Source organism: Grammomys surdaster, unplaced genomic scaffold (assembly GCF_004785775.1).
Source record: "Grammomys surdaster isolate TR1022 unplaced genomic scaffold, NIH_TR_1.0 234, whole genome shotgun sequence".
Lineage (NCBI taxonomy): Eukaryota > Metazoa > Chordata > Mammalia > Rodentia > Muridae > Grammomys > Grammomys surdaster.
Window position 1 is genome coordinate 532,807 of NW_021604679.1, and position 23,489 is coordinate 556,295.

The window sequence follows — 23,489 nt, forward strand, 5'->3', positions numbered from 1 at the left end:
CTTCCTTCCTTCCTTCCTTCCTTCCTTCCTTCCTTCCTTCCTTCCTTTTTTTCTTCATGTATGTGTTGGAGGGGTGTTATTGTGGGCATGCAAGTGCTAATGGGAATGGAGGTCACTGAAAAACTTCTGGGAGTCAGTTCTGTTTTTCTACTGCAGGACCTAGGGATTGAACTCAGATCATCAGGGTTTTGTAGCAAGTATTTTTACCAACTGTGACATCTCATCCACCTTTGGTCCTATTTTCAATATCCCTAAATATTTATATTTTTAATACTTTTATTTTTTGGTTGATTGTTTATTTCATTTGTATGTATGAGTACCTGAAAGAATACATGTATACTTCATGAATGTCTATTATCTGAAGAGTCCAGAAAAGGACCTGGAGTTACAGGCACTGTAAGCCACCTGGTATAGAACTAAACCCTGATCCTCTGTAAGAGCAGCAGGTGCTATTAACAACTGACCCATTGCTCCAGTCAGTAAATATCAGTTTATGCCACCCATCAGATTCTTCTCCTGAGAACATCTCACAATAGAGAAGAAAAGACTCAAACCAGGAGCCAGGCAGAGTGTGAAACAACCTGGCTCGGTGCTAGCTCCTGTGAGCCAATAGTTTCTGTATTCACTTCAGCATTTGCAGCAGGAAAACACTGTCCATGACCCATGACCTAGAACTGTATGTCTTAGGCCATTTCTCCCTTCAAGCTTTACAGCGGGCTGCTATCGCAAAATAGGGGCATTATAGGATCATAATACATTCAGTATATTCTTCAAATAGAAATCAATCTTTACACAGAAATTATGACAGAATCATAGGACCGAAAGAATCAATAGAGGCTACTGAAGCCCATCACCTGCCCTCTCTTAAGTTTCTCCTATCACACCCATGCTGAATGGCTATCCTTTCTGAATCTGCTCACTATTTCTTGGCCAGGAAACTTACTGTCTCTCTAGATAACTGGCAATGCTTGGTTTACTTCAATCCCTAGAAGATTACACCTAGTGAACATAAATACAGCATCCCAGGAGCAGTTCTACTACTGGGTTGTGTGTTTTTCAACTCTTTAAATTCAAGCAACACATTTCATATTGGATCTGAAGTCAGGGATGCTGATATCCCATTTATTCCAGTAACTGTCCATTCCCTGAACTTCTTTAAATAAGACACCCAGGACGAAGTCATTTTTGGTGAAGAGAAAAAAAACAAAAGTTCCTTATTCCCCAAAAGACTCAGGTGGAAACTGCTCATAAAATAATGTCTCAGACAAAAGACAAGAGAAGAATTAAGGTTTGCTCATAGGAATTGCATATGAGATGCAGATAGATAGATAGATAGATAGATAGATAGATAGATAGATTTTATGCATAATATATAAATATATTAATATATGTATGAATTATATATAATTAAATATTATATGTATGATATATAATGCATAATATCAAAGCCACTGTCAGAGCTTCATGACAAGCTTAAAATATCACCACTGTCAGGGTATTTGGACATTTCTTGTGAGCCTGAATTTTCCCTGTGTGTATATAGGCAACGGTTGGCTGGTTCAATAATAAACACACAATATCTCTATTTGCAAGAAGAACAGTTACCTGTTCCTGCAGCTTCCTCCCCTACAGTCACAGCAGTGAACGCCATACTGACTTCTCGTCTGTCTCTCCTTTTCACTCCCTACTGGAGCCAAGGCTGGAAGTTGGTGTGAGCAGCATAATTTATTTGTTTACTTTTGGTTTTTGAGACAGGATTTCTTTATGTAGCCTTGGCTCTCTGAAACTTGATACTTAGTAGACCAGGCTGGCCTTAACTCAGAGAGATACACCTTCCCCTCTGCCTCTGCCATGCTGGGATTAGAGTAGTGCTGTCAACTCAATACACTCTGTTGTTTGGGGTTGGTTGATTTATTTCAGTAGTATCAATTAAACTAAACCGAAACCAACAAAAACAAAACAAAACAAACAAACAAACCAACAAAACCCAGGGTTTGAAGGCACTGGAGAGGGTGAAGCAGGAATATTCAAGAGTTGGAAGCCAGCCAGGACTACATAGCAAGACCTCAGTCTCCCAAAGAAGCAAAACGAAATGAGGGAAAGACCAACACAACACTACCATCATCATGAAGAAAAATAAAATCAGGTAATGATTTTCCACAATCAAAGTTTCTCTGAACCGTGGTTTATATGGAGCTTCCTCAGTTTCCATAATAACCTCATTTAATGTTGAGATCATCCTAACACTCACCAGTGAGATTTACAGAAGGGAGGCACGGTGTGTCCTGCAGAGTCAGATCTAAGAATATAACAAAGCTGCCTGATAAGTGGCACAGCCGGTCTTACATTAAGCCGCACTGATCCAGCTGGAGGTGGAAGGAGGCAAAGCTGAACCCTGACTTATTCCTCAACAAGCGCAAGCCCACCCTTTTGGAGAAAGCACAAAGACATCAGAAACGGTTTCTGTCGATCTACTAGACTTTGGATGGCTAACTGTTTATTTTTTATGGAAATATGTTTGGACAAGGTTTTCACTTTTTTATGGTGATGCTCATAGGTAACACGCTTTCTTCTTATTACTTAGATAATTAGTGTTGTTGCTACAGCTTTAAGGTATTTATTTCTGCTAATATTTAATGCTATAACAGGTACTATTGTTATATCAAAAGTAGGAAAGTGGAACTAGTCATACACCAAACCCTGGCTTTACGTTTAATTCCTTCCTGAATTTATAGTTTTTGAAAAGCCTAAGTAATTAAAATAGATAAAAAAAATGTAACTTGTTTTTGTTTTTATAGAAACAATTTTTCTACAAGGTATTTCATTAGCAACATGACTTACAGTGAAAAATATGGCAAAAGCCATTTTACAACAGTTATATAGGGTTTCATGATGAGGACCACAGGGTCCTCAAATTCAGGAACCTCCTAATTCAGCTTTGCAAGTGCTTGCGTGACAGGTGTGCACCACCACTCCTGGATCCCTGTATATCCACAGATGCTCAGTAGTTTCATTGATATTTTTTACAGTATGCCAGGTAGTGAATATTTTCCGATCGTGACTATTTTTAAATGTGGCACTATCATAGTATCTCATATGGCTATATTAGAAGAATTTTAGAAAACTAAATAGGAAGAGTTTTAGTTAACTGAATTGATTCAAAACAATACTAAACTTAGCAATCTGTGTTTTAACTTGCCACCTGGACCCATGCAATGGAATCACAGCTGCTAAAATACCCTGGCAAGACTGACTGGCAGGTATAATCCTGAGCATCCCCTAATCCTTTCATTTTGATAGACAGCAGACCTTTCCTTTTGCCCAGTCAGTGAGATAACCACTGAAGAAAGTTTCTTTTTCTTGTTTTTTTTTTATTTTTCTATTTTTTATTTTAATTTTATTGTATGATTGTTTTGCCTTGAATATGTTTGTTCACCAATATGTGCCTGGTCTTTTTAGAAGTCAGAAAACGGTATTAAATCCACTGGAACAGGAGTTTTGCCAAGTTATTGGTATCTTATGAAAGATCATATCTGTGTATTCTACGGGATAATAAAATATAGAGTAACAACTGTAACAAAAGCTATGTCATCATTATTGATATGCCAAACAACTCCAAATAAAGGCAACTCCAACTGACAGAAATAAACACCCTATTTCAGGCTCCCACAGATTTGCTTATGGAGTTTTAATGGCTCCTGGAGCGTCTTCCAGTCTCTAGTTTCCTTCTCTTCACTCCTTTACACAACCCCGCGGGACTGAACTTTGGAAGGGACCGCGTTGATCCACGTTTACCCTGTCAGTTCCCACTGCCAAAACGTTGAATAAATAAATAAAAAAAAGCTTCGTGAGCTCCAGCCCCCTTATCTGACTGCATTGGCTTAGCCTTTCTAACTTGATCTTCCTCTGTGTATCTTCCTGGGTAGCTAGCCACATCATTTCTTCAGAATGTCTTCAGATTTTCCATATCCACGGTGTTTGGTTCTTTGCTAATTTGTACACACAATGATGTTTTGTTGTTGTTTGTTTGTTTAACTCTGATTTATACCTGAAATGTAGAGTCATTTACACTTAGTTTCCCTAAAACTTTCTGGAACATTCTGACATGAGGTTGCTAGGGCTGCAGTTGCTTTTGCCTGGGCAGATCACTGGGATTTGTCCAGTGCTGCCCCTTTGGCATGCAAATGACTCACACTGACACTTTCTTTTGACATGACGGTCCTACCTCCACTAAACTCAAAAGACCTGATTGTCATTTCATGCTATCCCCAGGACTTTGCGCATGGTCAGTATGCCATCTGTATTTGTTTAATTGATTTTAATTATTAGTTTTAATATCTCAAGATTGTTCACTGTCTCTGAATCAAAGCTTTCACTGGAAATGTTCTAATTATGATCTAGTAGTGCCTGAGTTTGCACTTCACAGATTATCTGCAACCACTGGAAGCCCACTATGTGCCATGCGTTCTCAGAAATGTCATAACATTACACACATTTATGCCTCAAGTTATACTGTACCTGAATCAAAGCCAGGTCTGTGACTTCTGTATCCATCTACTTCCCATGTAGTCTGTAGGAGTAAGACACAGGTTAGTACTTTGCAAATTTTAAAGAATTGTAAATTAATCATTTGTTAAGACGTTTTTGCTGTGGGTACCAAACTAAATTCTGAGAGATGCAGGCCATCATAATTATAGGCCTCAAGCATTTAGAGGGTTGGCTGAATTTCAGGGATGTTCTTGAGAGCAGTTTACAGTGCTATGTCTACAAACAAATTTCTTGTTTGCATCTGAAATCTGTGACAGGGTTTGTGTGTGTGTGTGTGTGTGTGTGTGTGTGTGTGTAGCTGAGGCTATTCTGATCTTCACTGTATAGCCCAAGATGGCGTCAATCTCCTGGGATTAGAAACATATACTACCGTGTGCATGCAACAGAAATTTGTCTTGGTGAAATACTTGCTAGTTTGTTGCTCAAATATGTAAAGATCAAATTTATGGAAAAATTTTCAAATATAAAAGTTCAAACTCTTGTTGTACTTAAAATGTCTTTAGAATGCTCCTTTAGAGTGAACCTGTACATAGAATGTTATACTAATGCTCTACATCCACCAAGCAGATCAATTCCATCCCCTTCTGCTCTTTGTATTAACAGAACATTTAGAACATGTGTACCCCCACCCCCAGCACTGTGCAGGCACTGAGGGAGACTGTAAGTAAATTTAGAGTATGTCACTCTTCTCACAGAACTTAAAATATTTTTGAATTACCAGAGCTTCTATAAAATCAATCCAAGTAGCATAAAATATAACTATGATGGAAACTTTCCAATCAAATGCCTAATGTCTGATACATAAGTGGTGGTGGATAGAGAAAAATTATCATTTCCTAAATTAATAAGCATACCCAGAAAGTACACCTTAGGTTTCAGATAAGACTTAATGCTTTATAAAATATTTTTTAATTTTAGGAACACTTTGTTACTATAAATTAATAAACATACCAAAAAGGTACTATTTAGGTTTTAGATAAAATTTAATGCTTTATAAATATTTGTTACTTTAGGAAGATCTTTAATAGATCCATTCAAATGATTAATTATAAAATGATTCTTTGGTTTTAAAATATGAGTCACATATTAAACTAAGGCTTAGACACTGATTAATGAAGAAAACATATTTCTTTACCTCATGGAATTTACAGTCTAATGAGATTCTAGAGTAATACACTGTGTACATTTCACATTTACTTTTTGTTATTATTTCAAGACTTTTCTTTTTGTATGGCAGGGAGCATAAATAAGCACATTTTGAAAATTATCTTTCAGTGACCAAGGACTATTTGAATTTTGTCAGTATAGGTAATTCTTTTGGTTATTACTTTTTAGTAAATGGCCAACATCTATTGAGAAATTACACAATAGGTAGATTCACAATCACTATCATGACTTAAATCAGACTGTGGGAAAGCTTTGTCTGTAAATTCCATTTTTATCCCCATTTTGTTGATGAGAAAAGTAAGACTGAAAACAAAACCTGATGAATATCACACAGGCAACACTATCAAAGTGACAACCTTTGTATGACACAGTTGTCATACAAAGAAGGAATGCAAATTAACAGAGAGGGCAGTCCTTGAGGAAAGAGTCCATATTTGTATCTAGGATCATTGCCAAAACAAGATGTTTTCTGGTTTTGTTTTTACAATATTAATATTATATGTATAAAATAAAAAATAAAATTAAAATTTTAATTGTAGGCGTAAGTGGGAAGATAGTGTTCACATATTGGCAACCAGAATAACTAGCAGCACACAATTATTAGGTACAATAGTTTCAGATTGGATATAAAACATAATTTAGGGTCAGATTACAAAAATATTTTAGAACTTAGACCTTGAAATTTCTAAATATCAATTTTTTTCTGCAAAATGAGCTAAGAATGTGTGCCTTGAAAACTGCAGATTACTGAGAACAGAAATGTAATGTGGATGAAGATGCTGGGAAAAATTATAAAGTGTTCTACATATGTCAACTTGTATTTGCTCATTTACATTCATAGTCACTCCTAACAACTGTCTATCCTAGTTTGATGTCTGTAACTGAGAAAAAATACTTATCAAAAGCAAATTGGGGGAGGAAAAAGTTTATTTTAACTCATAGCTTATTGTCCATTATTGACGGAATTCAGAGTAGGAGCTCAAGGGAGGAACCTGGACGCAGGAACTAAAACAGAGTCCAGGACAGACAGCTGCCTGTTGGCTTGGTCTTCACGGTCTGCTCAACCTGCTTCTTTATACCACCCTGGACCACCTACTAGGGCTGGCACTGCCAACAGTGGGCTTGGCCCTCCCACATCAATTATTAATTAAGAAAATGCCCCCCCATAGACTTGCCTACAGGCTGTTCTGATGGAGGCCATTCCTCAAGCAAAATTCCTTCTTCCTAGGTGACCCTCGCTTGTGCCAAGTTGACAAAAACTAACAAGCACAGTGTCATGTTCTTATCCACTTGATCAAAATAGTGCTAATCACTCTTTTATGGACAGTGTTCCATGTTTCTCGAAATCAAGAACCATATTTTATCAAAGTGAAATAAAAATTATCAACAGGAACTTGTAGAATAGAGGTCTTGTTTTACATAAGAATTCAGGAAGAAGGTGAGCTTTTCCATCTAGGAGCTTTCTGTGGTGAGAGATATCAAGGTTTATATATCAGGCAATCTTCGAGGGGTTGTAGGATGGTGTGAACAAGAGAAAAAGCAAGTCATTCCTTCCAAGTAGAAGAGAGTAAAATAAGAGGGTAAATAAGGAACTAAAAAAAGCATCCGCAGATCAATCATTTTAAAATCTAGGATCACTGCCAGAACCAGAGTTTACCCCATTTTTTATATGTTTTCATATCGATGCCATATGCATCCTTGACAATGGTAACTTGAGATGATCACTATAGTTGACAAATGGTCTATTTCTACAAGAATTCTAAGTCTGTTGCAACTGCTCTTTTCAGTACGTATGTAGAATGGTACAACTGATGTTAGTTTTCTTCCAGAACTATAATTTACTCCATCACAGTTCTAAGCCTGAACTTGATCTGAACTTCTTTATTATATATAAAATTTATATGAAACTTCTAGTAATGATTGGCTCATATATGTCTATGTGAGTATGTATGCACTTAACCTAATGTTTATTATTTAACAGGAATTCACTGTGAAGAAGACATCAATGAATGTTTACCGAACCCTTGCCTAAATGGTGGGACTTGTGAGAACCTGCCTGGGAATTTTACCTGTCACTGCCCCTTTGATGACACTTCTAGGACATTTTATGGAGGAGAAGGCTGCTCTGAAATTCTGCTGGGTTGCAGTCATCACCAGTGTCTGAACAATGGAAAATGTATCCCTCACTTCCAAAATGGCCAGCATGGATTCACATGCCAGTGTCCTTCTGGCTATGCGGGGCCACTGTGTGAAACTGTCACCACACTTTCTTTTGAGAGAAATGGCTTCCTATGGGTCACAAGTGGCTCCCAAACAACCACAGCATCAGAGTGTAACATGTCCTTGAGGTTTCAGACTGTTCAGCAAAACGCACTTCTCTTTGTCCGCGGCGACAAGGATTTGTCTACGAAGCTGGAGTTGCTGAATGGCTGTGTTCACTTATCGATCGAAGTCTGGAATCAGCCAAAAGTTCTCCTGTCTATGTCCCACAACACCAGTGATGGAGAATGGCATTTGGTGGAGGTAACATTCGCAGAAACTATAACTCTTACCCTGATTGACAGCTCCTGCAAGGAGAAATGCACCACCAAGTCTTCTGTTCCCATTGAGAATCATCAATCAATATGTGCTTTGCAGAACTCTTTTTTTGGGAGGTTACCAATGGAGACAATGAACGACAGTGTGTCTGTGCTTAACGTCTATAATGTGCCTTCCACACCTTCGTTTGTAGGCTGTCTCCAAGATATTAGATTTGATTTGAATCACATAACTCTGGGGAACATTTCGTCTGGCTTGTCATCAAACGTCAAAGCAGGCTGCCTGGGAAAGGACTGGTGTGAAAGTCAACCCTGTCAAAACAGAGGACGCTGCATCAACTTGTGGCAGGGTTATCAGTGTGAATGTGACAGGCCCTATACAGGCTCCAACTGCCTGAAAGGTGAGAGGAGTGGGGTGCCCAGGAGTGCTGTGCCTCCGAGCAGAGCTATCTCAAATCACCCAGGCTGCCACCCCCTGTTAGGAAACATAAGGACCCCCTCAGGACTTACGCTGAGGTTTGCTCACTAATGAGATAAAAGGACACAGCCACAATATGTATTAATTATGAGTGGGTTTCATAGTCTAGCTAAGTTTTATTTGGGCTGAAAAGTAAAATTAATAATAATAACAATAAGCAAATAATTCCAACCAACATGGTGTTTCATCTAGTTAGTAAAATTCTCATAGCATTTCTTGCATATCAGAAATGTACAGAAAATCTTAGGTATTTGCACAAGATGTCATCTTTTAGAGAAAGGGGAGTTTTGGGCAGAAAACTAGTTACTGCCACATACTAATACCACATCTTGTGCTTTTTCAAGTCTCAGTGAATATACACTTTCCTGATCTCTCTGTGTAGCTTGGACTTCCTTAAGAATCATGCTTAAGATTAACAAGTTGACAAGTCATCAGTTCTAGTCAAAACTGTCTTTTCAAAGGTCTTGTTTTATAAAGAGGATAGATGTCTTCAGCAGGAAAAAGAAAGAAGACATGAAATGTATTATCAGGAAAACTTGGTAGTTGTCATGCACAGATAGATATGATTGCTCTAGCGAATCAGTTTGAAGTGGATTTCAAATCCTTTACTTCTGGCGTCACTCTAAAGGCTGCCACTGATAGCGATCAATACATACCTGCTCACCTATATTATTATTATCATGTATTGAGGGGTCTGAGAGGGAACTCGAAGAGACTGCTTTGAAGTTCGGCTGCAATTTACTCCAGCATTTTAGAATGAGTCCAAGGAGGACAACATATGGTAAATAGTCTACTCTGTTTTGTATGAAGGAAAATTAAAACCAGCCGTAGCCTATACCCTACTCCATGTTCAATAGCTAAGAATTATTAGAAACTATTCGCAGATTTTCCCCTGACCACAATATTCATTACAATCACGGACCTGTTTGACAATGAGGCGTGGCATCTGCTGCTCCATGCAATATTTTAAATGGCGTGGCCGGTTGTTTTGTGATTATTTTTAAAGGTGAAATTATGCCGAGGCAATGGTTCACGTTTTGAAGAGAAATCTAATTGACCCAAAGCAATATTTTTACTACATATACAAAATAACAAACAGATGCGGACTCATTTTGACTGGCTTCCAGATGCGGTGACCCTTGAGGTTAGCACTGACCTGGGGATGCTGACTGTCCTAGGAAATAGACTCGAGAGATGCCAAGCAGGTTCTGGTTTTCTTTAGATTTTTTTTTCCAACTTAGAAAATAATGAATTTTAAAACAAAATTCCTGATTTGGTTACACTTTCCATATCCCCCAAATAGTGTAATTACACCCCTACCCTCGCACCATGTGATTATATCCCCTAAACTTACACGAAGTGTGATTAAATCCTCTCTTTTCACAGTTTGAAACTGTTTAAACCAACATTTGGCATCAAATGATTATAAGGCAGGAATTTCATAAAACCCTTTGTTTCTGAAAATTTAGGAGGGAAATTTTAAAGCAAAGTTATATTTTTCATGTGACCCTGGAATTATAAAGTTCAAATACTCTGTATTGCTGAGATCAATAAGGAAATAAGGAAATGGGTTTTTTTGTATTTTATATCTTAAACACATACATATTTAAGACCACAAATGAACAAATGAGATCCTGTATACATATAGAGACATATATATATATATATATATATATATATATATGTCAAATATATATATATTTCAAATGAGGCACACTAAAAATCAAGAAGGTAAGCCATCAAAATAATAATTTTTTAAAGATGTATTTTATTATTTTACTTTATGTGTATGTGTGTGGGTCTGAGTGTATTCCTGCACCACATGAGGACAAGTCCCCTGCAACAGGAGTTAAAGACAGTTTTGAACTACCTAATATGGGCACTGCCCTCTACAAGGGCAGCTCATACTTTTAACCACTGAGCCATCTCTCCCCTTCTCAAGCCATGATTTTGGACAACATTTGCCATTGGTAAACACGATGAAAGAAGAAGACAGGTTGAATAGAGGGTGGGGTTGTATAAATGTCATCAAAAGTGTAGACATTGCCAATATCTTGAAGTTGATCTTCTCAAAAGTCATTTATGTTCCCATGAGCTTTCCCTAGCACCCTGAACTGCCCGCAGTGATGACATTGTGGGTCTTGCATTATGTGTCAGAACAGGGTTTTCTGGGATATTGTTCTAAAGAAGTGGTCCTCAACCTTCCTAATGATGTGACCCTTTAATATAGCTTCTCACATTGTGGTGACTCTAAACCATAAAATTATTTTGTTGCTACTTCACAACTGTAATTTTTCCTACTTTTATGAACCATAATGTAAATGTCTGTGTTTTCTGATGGTCTTAGGAGACCCCTGTGAAAGGGTTATTCACCCCAAAAGGGTTATGACCCACAGGTTCTAAAGGAATATGTGACATACTTCTTTCTTTGTTTGGAGAGTATCTAATTTTAAAAAGCAACTTATGTATGTTTGTCTTCCTCTGTCCACCTAGACTTTTAGAATGGTATTATATTAGAATCAGTGGTTGTTAGGTTTGACAGAGCCTCATTTAGTAGCTGGATTTCTTATGTTACCCCCTGCTTTTAACCCACTTCAAGAATAGAGAATTCATTATGCTATCTGGCCCCAAATTTCGAATCAGTTATTTCTAGACGATGGTTTACCCAAACCTCCATTTTCCCACATAGTTATCACTGGGGATGTTCGCGCATAGGGCTTAAAGTCTCTTTTTGAGAATTCCTAAATATTTGAAGAAAAATATCCCATGCCCAGCAACCACTCCCAGCATCCTACACACATTACTTTCCTCTGGTGTGTCTATGGCATGTCCCTGTAGGACTTCATTAGCTGCTTGTTCCTTTGGCCATACATTTGCCTCGTTCTACAAGGTGGTATCTAAATGTGCTTAAGGAGACACAGATACAGAGTCACAACTTTCTGCTTCCCATATAATGTGCTCTCCTTTATCACATTAGCACTACATGTAATTTTGGACAGTCAGTTTACATATTGTCTTTTGTCAGCCATTGTCATTTGTGAGGCTAGAGAGTCCTCTCCTATTGTAAACTGATGAGTCACATTTAATATCAGTGCCTCCTACGAAACTCTCACTAAACTTAATCTTAAAGTCCATCAGTCATTAAAATCTGTCAAATTAAAATTTTTCATCCATGCATCTTTAGAACATATCCGCTATCTATATTAGCATCAAATCTTCCATGTGTATAGTTGGGTCCTTCCTGTGTGCCTTACAGTGTTTCTAAAATCAAGTAGCACATCACACAGCCTGACTACCTGCTTGTGATTTCTGAAGAATAGGATTACTGGAGAGTCAAGTTTCTAAGGAAAAAAAGAAACCCATTCCCGCATCCTGTCTTTTATTCTGATCCACAAAGTGATGCTGCAGGCATCCTAGGATGACCAGCAGGGACCTGGCCCCCTGAGCTTGAGGGATTTTTGTGCCTATCCTCAAAACTCAAGGGCTTCAAGAGCCCAATTTTCTTATTAAGCATTTTATCCTATACAAAAGTGCCACAGCATGTGCAGAGATGTTAACCTGTTCAAAGAGGCTATTTTATCTGACAGTACCTTTGAAAGCTACCTGTAGTTGCCTGGAGCAGGTGGTGTCCAAATGCAGATTCACAATGCAATGTTCCTCTAGGAATCAAGTCAGAGTTCTGAAAGTGTAGTCTTTTATGCAGAAGGTCTTCAAACACAGATGGTTGTCTAAGCGAGACTCGCTGTGGTTCAGCTACACTAAAATATGTCTTACTTTCACACAAACTTCAATTGGTGATGAAATCTAACCATGATAGGGTATGATTTCCCCACCACCCCCTGCCTCCCACAATTACAACTGAGATGTGAAAACCCAAAGGAGCAATATCTTTATGACCGTGTTGTCAAGCTCAGCAATAATTTCTGCACTGCAGATTCAATAGGCAGCACTCAGCCCTTCCTGAACTTGACCTCAGTCAGTTAACAAGTTGAACACTACACCCTCCTAGAATCTCTTTCCTCAAGAGATTCCTACTACACGGAGTGACTTCCCCAAATTGAGCTGGATAATCTTACAATTGTTCTCTGTCTTCCTACAAAGCAATTCAACTTCATGATGTGTCTGCTTCAGCAGGCCTTCACACAACAGAGATAAACCGGGCAGTGTGCCCCAAGGGTGCACGGAGGGCTTTCAGCCACACCCTTCTTTAACTAAGATGAAACTCAGAAGTGTCTATAAGATTTCATTGTTTGGATTTTAGAGAAGAGACAGGAATATTTAGCTGATCATTTCATAAGCTTTTTGTTTTTCTGTTTTTTTCTCTCTCTTTTGTAACTGACAGGCACCTATTATAACACAAAATATAGTGATTTACACGATAATCTCAGGAGCTGAGTAAAATGAGGAAACCTTACTATTCTACTGAATAAGACTGTCTGGGACTTAAAGTGTCTGTGAAAGTTCCTTCTCCCATTTCTTCTTACATCTGAGTATAAAGATTTTTTTCTTTCTCCTTCCCTCTTTGGACATTGCAGAATATGTAGCAGGAAGATTTGGCCTGGATGACTCCACCGGATATGCGGCCTTTAATGTTAATGATAATTATGGACAGAACTTCAGTCTCTCCATGTTTGTTCAAACACGTCAATCCCTGGGCTTACTTCTGGCTTTGGAAAACAGTACTTACCAATATGTCTGTGTCTGGCTAGAGCACGGAAACCTAGCACTGAAGACTCCAGGCTCTCCCAAGTTAGTGGTAAAATTTTTTCTTAGTGATGGAAATGCTCACTTAATATCTTTGAGAATCAAACCAAATGAAATTGAACTGTATCAGTCTTCACAAAACCTAGGATTCATTTCTGTTCCTGCATGGACAATTCAAAGAGGAGACGTCATCTTCATTGGTGGCCTGCCTGACAGAGAGAAGACTGAAGTTTATGGTGGCTTCTTCAAAGGCTGTATTCAAGATGTAAAATTAAACAACCAGAATCTGGAATTCTTTCCCAATTCAACAAACAATGCATACCATGATCTAATTCTTGTCAATGTGACTCAAGGCTGTCCTGGAGACAATATCTGTAAGGTAGGGTCATTTATGTCAACTATACACATAGTGCAAACTCAGGTTGTTTTTATTAAATGATTTATTATAATCACTTTGCTTTCTTCTTGGGTTAGTGGTGGTGGGGGGTTCTTTTTTGTTTTTGTTTGTTTGTTTTTGAAATAGGCAACTAACTATGTAGCCCAGAATGGATTTGAATTCGTTGTCTTCCTTCCTGAACTTCTCAAGTATGGGAAAGGATTACAGGTGTATACTACCACACCTGAATGAAACCTTTTATATGTGAACAAAATGCTGATGTCCTACCAGTCGTGGAATATTTTTCATCTATGTGTCTTAAGAAAGTCTGGTAGATTCTCAAAGAACCACGAAAAAGTTTCATTAGTTTACATTGACATCATAAATACATAACAGCTGACATAACTCCAGTCCTAAGCTTTTCTTGTTCTCAAAACAATTAATTTCCCTAAGAATAATAGTATTTTAATCTACACATTCTTCATATTCTATGGGTTTAGCCAAATGAATTTCTTTTCGAAGATCCCACTAAATTTAATGTCAATGCCCAGCTACTTCTGTCAAGTCAACAACAAAATTTCAGTTTCCTTTTAGTAGTTGGATTTGAAATCCTTTGACATATGATCAAACACTTTTCATGTGTTCTAAATAGCTTTAAACATGTGAGATGATTATCTCTTTATGAGCTTTTGAAAGGAAGAAGGAACGTCACTGGCATGATTTGAACATCTATGAACCCCAGTAATTACTGTATATGAGACCCAGTTCTAAATATATGTGACTGAACCACTGTGCTCTTCTTGTAGGAATCCTTTCACTGTAATTGAAATGATTTTACATGTATTAATCCACTGAGTTATGCTGAAGACTACTATTTAAAAGGAGCTTTGTTAGCTTATTTATATATTTACAGATGAAAAATTAAATTTTATTAAATTATGTAATGTGCTGGGGATGTAGCTCAGTGAAAGAGTATAGGCTTAGCAAACTCGAGGCCTGTGTTCTATCCTCAGAAGTGTAAAGAAGGAAAGGGGAGGTACATAACTAGGAAAACCCATGTTAATAATAGACCTTGGATAAATGCAGTGCGGGATCTAAACAAATACTTTAAAAATATTTGTGTTTTGACTACTCTCTGAGTGACCTTGAAAGCTGAAATAGTACAGTGTCTTTAATAATCGGGGGCAGGGGGAACTGGGACTTAGAGTATGGAGGACCAGCCCATGCTATTTCACCTTCTGTGGGATCTTAGGCAAATAAAAGTACCCAGAAGTAACAATCATCACAACCAGTCATAATAGATGTATGCAAAGTGCCTGGTAACTTGTACATTATGGAGAATATCATATTTCAATAAGCCCTCTCATGTCATAAATCAGTTTTATATTTTCTCTTTTCCTCTTTTGTTCTGTTCTTCCTTTCATTTTTATCTCTGCCACATCTCTGTCTATTGCTCGTTCCTCTGCTCTTTTAGTAAGCAATTGGGAATGGTAGTAGTCAGCTTTATTCTATATTATTAACAATGTACATAATGTCTAAAATGCAAAGATGTAGGAGAATTGGCATTTTAAAGGAACAGATGACATCACCTTTAACACTGCCATATTTCATTGTCCTTGCTTTTCATCCCTTTGATTTTCTTTCTTTCTCAGTCCAACCCCTGTCATAATGGAGGTGCCTGCCACTCCCTGTGGGATGACTTCTCCTGCTCCTGCCCTACAAACACGGCAGGGAGAGTCTGCGAGCAAGTTCAGTGGTGTCAACTCAGCCCATGTCCTCCCATTGCAGAGTGCCAGCTGGTCCCTCAAGGGTTTGAATGTAGGTAGCATTCAAAGCTATCATCCATCCAGGTTCATTGGTACATTTCAATTGTTCCAACAAGAAATAGTGAACAAAGAATTCAGGCATAGCCAACTTAGAGAAAACTACGTGAGAAGTTTAATAGGCCTGGTGTGACCAAGATCATGACCAGAATGACCTCTGGAATGCATACTAGCCTGAGTTTCTGAGTGAGAAAATGGAACAATAAACTTAGCTCTTTATTTCAAGTTACTTTGTGAAGAACAAGACAAATGATACCTGCCTTTGCTTTCTCAGTACTGAGAATATGGAGTAAATGTGTATACATCTGGATCACTGCCATTGATTCTTGATTTATTGATTATGTCCATGGCCACCATAATCTAAAGCTTCTTCACATATTAAACAGAGAGAACAACACACACTTCTCATGTTTCTTTGTGTATCCCTTTATGTGTATCATGATGTGTAATAGGTACAGGCTTACTGTGTGTATAACTGTTTCCCTTCTTATGAACTGTTTTCCAGTTTCAATATTACAGTCATGAGTTTGAACTAAACATTAGGGTTGATGTGTTGTTTTCTCCCTTAGCTCAAACGATACACAGTCCAAAATAGCCAACTCTCTATGTCTGAATTAAATTAGAATCTCTTCTTATTATTCAATAAAGTATGCACCTAAAGATGTGCTCTAAAGTTCTCTACCCTCCAGTGTCAACAGGAAAGTGTTCTGGGAAGACAGAGCCTAGTAAAGCAACATAATCTTGAGGATACAACTCATAGTTTACCTTGAGTTTATTTGATTTCCCTGTCATACAGCAAGATTTAAAACAAGACTTAAAATTCTACAGCTCTATCTAGATATAAGCGTATTTATTGAAGGAAAGGCAATACATAGAAGTGCATTGAGCACTTTACCCAGATCACAGCACATGGTTTCACTATCTTCCTAAATAAATATACATAGCTTGATAGACAACAAAGAGCAAATTAGATTGGTCATTTTAGCATTTGTTTAAGAATACATAATAAGATGTTTGTTTATGCCCCTTCCCTCCAGAATGTCTTCCCCAAACATGGTAAGAAAAACATTCAAATAGCAGCGAAATCAAATGAGATCTTTAAATCTAGTCAAGGACTATAAATAAATTATAACTCCTGCATTATTCACTTACTTCTCCTGATGTGGTTTTTAATATTATTTCACTTTCCAAAGCAAAAGGTAAAGTTATTTCCTAGACTATCTGTGCCCTTCCTAGCCTTGAGCAGGTTTTTTTTTCCAGCCTTGAACAGGTTTTTTTTCCAGCCTTGAGCAGGTTTTTTTCCAGCTTTGAGCAGGCTGAATAGACCTTGAGCACTTGCCACAATGGACCTTAACACCTAGGTGGAGTCTTCTGCCTTGGCTATACCTGCAACTTCCTCCAGGAACTGAGCTTGCTTTGTGTCTTAATCCCGCTGAAACAAAGGATGGGTTCAGTGGGCTTCCCCTATATAAAGGCAGTGCTGAATATTAAACTTGAAGCCTTGATCAAAACCTTGTCTTGGCTTCATTCTTCTCTCACCCACCGTCCCCCTGCCCCATTTTTTTCATTTCCAGCCCCCCTTTCAGGTAAACCCAGTTCATTTATAGCCACTGGATGGCTACAGGTGGCGCCCAACAAAAGAGGGAATTATATCCCTGTATACCACAAAATTATTCAAATCATGCCTTTTATTTTAAAATTTTAAAATTTGGATGTCAAGGAACTCTGAGTGTGGGAGGAGCAGCTACTGGCGCTTCTGCCCTGGTTTTGCAAGGAAAAAATTATGAGCTCCTTAGAACGGCAATAGATACAGCTATAGAAAGGATATAAACCTTATTTCCCATTCGCAAGAATCTGTAACCTCCTTGTCTGGGGGAGTCCTTCAAAACAGAGAGGACTTGATCTTCTAGTCCTTCAACAGGGAAGACATGTTCAGCCCTCCATGAAGAATGGTACTTTGATATCAATCACTCAGTAATGGTAAAGGATTCTATGGCTAACGTTCTAGAAGGACTAGCCAAAAGGAAAAGAAAAAAAGGACAGACTCAGGGATGGTTTAAATCCTGATTCTCTACTTTCTCATGGCTTGCAACTTTAATTTCTACACTGCTTGGACCATTAATTATAATCTTGTATTTTTTAACTTTTGGACCTTATATATTATACAGATACAGACAGGGTGGGGTTGGAGGAGGCACTAGAGAAGAATGAAGCCAAGACAAGGTTTTGATTAACACTGAGGAGGTGCTGAGCATGGGGAACTCTGGAGAAAGAATATTCCAGGTTGAGGTCTCAGCAAGTATTAAAATCCTGTTTCGACTATCAGAATGGGACATTTTCCCCTGTAGATATGCATGGGAACAACTTTGGAATATAAAGACTTTAAACAATGAACATTGTTTGAGATAGAATTAGCGCTAAAGTCCTGTACAAACAGCTGGATGAAGTACGTCTTTATCTGCCACTGTCTCTGATTTTAAAGAATACATAAGATGTTTGTTCAAAAAAAAAAAAAAAAAAGCCCGTTTGGGACAAGCTCCTTGTTTTTGTGACTGTGGCATGTGAATGAGGGAGAGATTGTTGTGAACTTGAAGTAGGCAATTAAACAAGGTTAGATCACACAGACTTGAAAGATAGAGTTTAAAATTTACATCTTGAACTAAGAAGAGTCTGTGAGAGCCATCTTAAGAAACCACAGAAGTAGAGAAACTAGGAAGCAATCTTCTGTATAACCAATGATGCTGGCTGGCACAGAGCCTGGTGATGAAGGTCCCTAACCATCAGGTTTTCAGCTCGATTGTTGCTGAAAAGTATGGAAAAAATGAGAACAGAAAATTGACCACTGGATTGAGGTCATTGTGACCTCAACTGAAGCAGTTTCAGTGAAGTGATAGGGACAAAATCAGAGAAAATAGGAGATGAGAAAATTAAAGCGAGCTTACAAAGTATCAAGTTTTTGTGGTAACAGGAACAGAGAAATAAGACAGCGGAACAGAAGGCAGGGAAATACTACGGATCTCATTGGGCACTTTTTCATAATTTTTCAGCAATCACAGCATATTTGTACAGCAGTGGGGAAAATATAACAAAAATGGAAGGGACGTGTTGGTGCAGGGCCAACGAAAAAAATGGGTGCACACAAGAAAATGGCTAAAAATAGTGAAAATGAACAGAACTCAACACTAGACTTGACAGCCTGACCTCCAAAAGAAATAAGGACAGTGTGTCGATTGCAATGTTGCAAAGAGGGCCGGCACAGACACAATTAATTAAGCTGACAGGTCTGGTAGAATGTAGGGGGTGGTGCCTTCTCTTTATTCTCTTTTTATTCCTTCTCTTTACTTAAGGTTGTAAACAGACCATAAGCAGACATGGAGTTAGATATTTTAGGAGGTAGGTGTTATAATTATAAAATTATAGCAATTTTAATAGAGAAATACAGTAAGATTGTCAAAACTTCTATATTCACAGCAACAGATGAACATAAAATGCTATTATCTTCTATTTTTCTGATCATATGAAGTTACTTGGTTATAGTACCTTAGTACGTTGGCATGTAATTGGAGGTTTTTTTACGGCATAAATCAATCCATCATTTGTGAATGTTTCCATTAATTGCATAGTGGGGAGCTCAATCCAAAGCCAGGGACCATTGTTAACTAATTGGCATGTTACCAAAACCAAATTTGTGATTTCTATGTGTTTAGCTTATGTTTAAAATCGATAATCAAGGCTCCCCTGATACAAGCCAATGGAAAATGATATTTGGAATTCCTGGAGATCTGAATTGAAAAGAAAGGTGTGAGTTGAATTCTGATATCACAATAGGCAGGTTTGACCTTCTAGTTTGGTGATTTTTTTTTTTTAACAACCAAGTTACTCAGCTTCTGCAAATCTCAAGTTATTCTCTTGTAAAACAAGGAAAATAGTAACATCTGTATAAGACACAACTTGATAGCAACTAGCACAGTATGTAACGTGTCAAACAACCTATGCAAACATCAGTGACGTGATGCAATGGATAAAGTTGACAATGAGTTTCACCTTTCCACATTTAGGTATCGCAAATGCTGTTTTCAGCGGATTAAGCAGAGAAATATTGTTCAGAAGCAATGGGAATATTACCAGAGAACTCACCTATATCACATTTGGCTTCAGAACGCATGATACAGATGTGATGATATTGCACGCGGAAAAAGAACCAGAGTTTCTTAATATTAGCATTCAAGACGCCAGATTGCTCTTTCAATTGCGAAGTGGCAACAGCTTTTATACGCTGCATCTGGTGGGTTCGCAATTGGTGAATGATGGCACATGGCACCAAGTGACTTTTTCCATGATAGACCCACTGGCCCAGACCTCCCGATGGCAAATGGAGGTGGATGACCAGATGCCCTTCGTGATAAGTGCAGTTGCTACTGGAAGCCTGAACTTTTTGAAGGACAATACAGACATCTATGTGGGCGACCAAGCTGTTGACAATCTGAAAGGCCTGCAGGGCTGTCTGAGCACAATAGAGATTGGAGGTATATATCTCTCTTACTTTGAAAATCTTCATGGTTTCACTAGTAAGCCCCAAGAAGAGCAGTTTCTCAAAGTTTCTACAAATGTGGTGCTTACTGGCTGTTTGCCATCAAATGCCTGCCACTCCAGCCCCTGTTTGCATGGAGGAAACTGTGAAGACAGCTACAGTTCTTATCAGTGTGCCTGTCTCTCGGGATGGTCAGGGACACACTGTGAAATCAACATTGATGAGTGCTTTTCTAGCCCCTGTATCCATGGCAACTGCTCTGACGGAGTTGCAGCCTACCACTGCAGGTGTGATCCTGGATACACTGGTGTGAACTGTGAGGCGTACATAGACAATTGCAAGAGTCATCAGTGTGCAAATGGAGCCACCTGCGTCCCTGGAGCTCATAGCTACTCTTGCCTCTGCTTTGGAAATTTTACCGGGAGATTTTGCAGGTGAGCACAAAATGGAGCTCAGTCTTTGGGGCTATGCCCTGAATTTTCATTGTGAGGCAGAGAAACTCTCCCTGTTAAAAGTCCATCCATATGTGCTAAACAAGGCTGGGTTTGAGCACTCCCATCATGATTTGATCACGCAAAGATGCAGTTGTATTGTAGAATATCCTAAAATGTGTGTGTTTTGTATAACTTACAGAGTTATAACACAGCATAATAAAGAAAATTTAGGACATACACCAATGCAAAGTGGCGTTTATATAATACTCAGCATGCCACTAAAATAATATCTGTTCAACTTACCCATTTTAAAGAATTTCACAATTTTTTTGAAACTAAAACTGTAGTGGTAGTCTATTGCTCTTATGACCACTTCACTTTTATGCTATGAAAACAGATTTTAAAAAGAATCTTTTAATCATGTTACTGCCATTGTTTTTGCTTTCCACTTATTAAGTAATTGATTGTGCATCATTATAGGGAGGTGAGAGGTTGTTATTAATGAATACTATACTCCAGGACAGGGGCAAGGATACCTGGAGAGGAACAAATTGGCCGCCTGTAAACATCACTTTAATTCAGAGGTAGAGCATCTTGGCAAACATTACATGCATCCATTCCTGTGAGAAGTTGTGTTCATCTTCCACAGCATCTAATACTGTTCAGAGCTTCAATGGCAAGGCACAGTGAGAAGTGTTAAACGCTCAGGTTATTTAAGAGATGTTACTTCTTGCAAGTTAACAGACTCATTTGTCAGTGAGTAGCCTGACTGGTTAAAACCAAAATTTAGGATACAAATTAAGAGTCTTACACAGTGACCATAGATAAGAAAATATATAAGCCCTAGTAATGAGCTCTCTGGAACCTTTTTCTATCTGATTCAACAAAGTCAAGTTTTAAAGAATAAAGTTCTCAAAAATCCCTTCTAATGAACCTTTCAGATGCTATTTATTAAGCCAGGGTGTGTATAAAGCTGGAGATTTGCATTGGGAGTGACTCTTTTAGAGCCAGCTGACATTCTTAACACTTCTGAAATGTCCTTATGACATTTTCTTTTTGAAGTAGAGTAATTAGACTCTTTTGAAAAGACACACCTTTATACCATCATTCAGGTGGGCTTCTCTGTGTTAGCTTCAGGGCATGACAGAACAAATACGAATTTGCTCGCCACTTCCAGAATATTCATTCTGTATCTGAACACACACACACACACACACACACACACACACACACACACACACACGACTGAAGGTCCTGAGCAACAATTTTAAAATCTGCTTTAAAATCAGCCCTTTCAAGCCTAGAGATTTTTGTCTAGCAGTGTTTTCTTAGCTTCTAACAATCTGTTCTGCTTTTTTCTAAGGATTCTTCAGTGTGTCCAGCTTTGTGGCTGTACAAAGAGCCCCATGCTGAACTCACATGAAGTCACATTGAGTATTATACACAAACTGCCTGGACAGCACTTGGCTTGCACTGTGCAAAGCTATGAATTATGAGAGAGGGAGCAGGCAAGTCTTGGCAGGGCAACTGTAGTTCAGCTCTGAAAGCCAACAGAGAAATCACACGAGTGCCTGAGTACCAGAGTGGTCTCCTTGTTTTCCTGCCCTTTATAGAGATGCAATTTTCCTATGGCCTCTATTGATTTATTAGAAAAGCAGCTGCAGTCCCAGCTATAGTGAACTCCTTCCCAGCCTTAAATTTACTGCCACCCCATGGCATAGATCTTATCTCGTGCACAAAAGCTGTGGAGAGCGGAAGATGGATGATCATGCTGGTTTCGGTGGGCTCCAGCAGGAGCTCTTTGCTGAAGAACATCGTGTTTGTGCAATGCAGAAAAATTCAGCATTAATTGTTCCTCGGCCTCAGAGCTTAATTAGCCTAACATTGACTACATATATGAACTTCTCAAAACAATTTTTTTTTCTTGAACAGAATGAACAAGATAAACAGCTGTGGTCATTACTTTTATCTCTCTAGACACAGCAGATTACCCTCAACAGTCTGTGGGAATGAGAAGACAAACTTCACTTGCTACAATGGAGGCAGCTGCTCCATGTTCCAGGAGGACTGGAAATGTATGTGCCAGCCAGGTTTCACTGGGGAGCGGTGAGTGACACTGGAACGTTATGGATAAAAGTTCTGAGCTAAAGAACAGAGGAATTGCCCAAAGTTCATTTTCTCCTCCAATTTTTCATCTCAGTTCCCACAGGAAAAAAAAATCTATGTTGAAATATAGGTCCAGACAGAATCAAGCAATAAAAAAGAAGAAAAATTACAGTGTAGGTCAAAGTATAGAATATTTTACCAGCCAAGACTTCAAATAAGAAAATATGATTTTTAAAATATATAATGTCTTATTTATTCTTTCCTATAAGTACTTCTGGATTCATGGAGTCCTCCCCACACTAGCTCTAATATATGATTTCAATATGGTTGCTTTTGAAGTAAAATAAAACACACCTAAAATTACCTTACATGATTAACTTCAACCCAAAGTATATGAACTCCTTACCCAGAGAATTATTTCTTTCACAGAGGATCCCTCTAACTATTCACCTAGTCAGAACTGGCCACTGACCTCAGACAATCTGTGACCAGCTATAGATACAGGTAAAGTTGTGTCTGCATTTGACTGGCTGGGGTGTGGTCAAGGGGAAGAGAGAACGTTAGTCCCTGCTTTGATCAAATCTCCCAAGAGATCTCCATTCCCAAACAGGTAAAAACCAGGACTCTATGAACACAGGCATTATGTAGGCAGAGAAAAAGTAACCACTAATCCACCCACATACCGTACAATATTATCCCTACCTCTCAGAGTTCTGTAAGAAGACTTTATTGTTTTTAGTGTGTGTGTGTGTGTGTGTGTGTGTGTGTGTGTGTGTGTGTGTGTG

At 38.4% G+C, this 23,489-nt stretch overlaps 1 protein-coding gene across 1 annotated transcript in view; it reads left to right on the forward strand.

Annotated features, from left to right (window-relative positions):
- Window positions 1-23,489, forward strand: part of Crb1 (crumbs cell polarity complex component 1) — a 163,048-nt gene that overhangs the window by 103,264 nt on the left and 36,295 nt on the right. Inside the window, exons 6-10 of the mRNA XM_028773807.1 lie at window positions 7,697-8,653; window positions 13,266-13,813; window positions 15,463-15,628; window positions 19,692-20,598; window positions 22,576-22,704. Coding sequence (XP_028629640.1) covers window positions 7,697-8,653; window positions 13,266-13,813; window positions 15,463-15,628; window positions 19,692-20,598; window positions 22,576-22,704 — 2,707 coding nt within the window. The remainder of the gene's footprint in view (window positions 1-7,696; window positions 8,654-13,265; window positions 13,814-15,462; window positions 15,629-19,691; window positions 20,599-22,575; window positions 22,705-23,489) is intronic.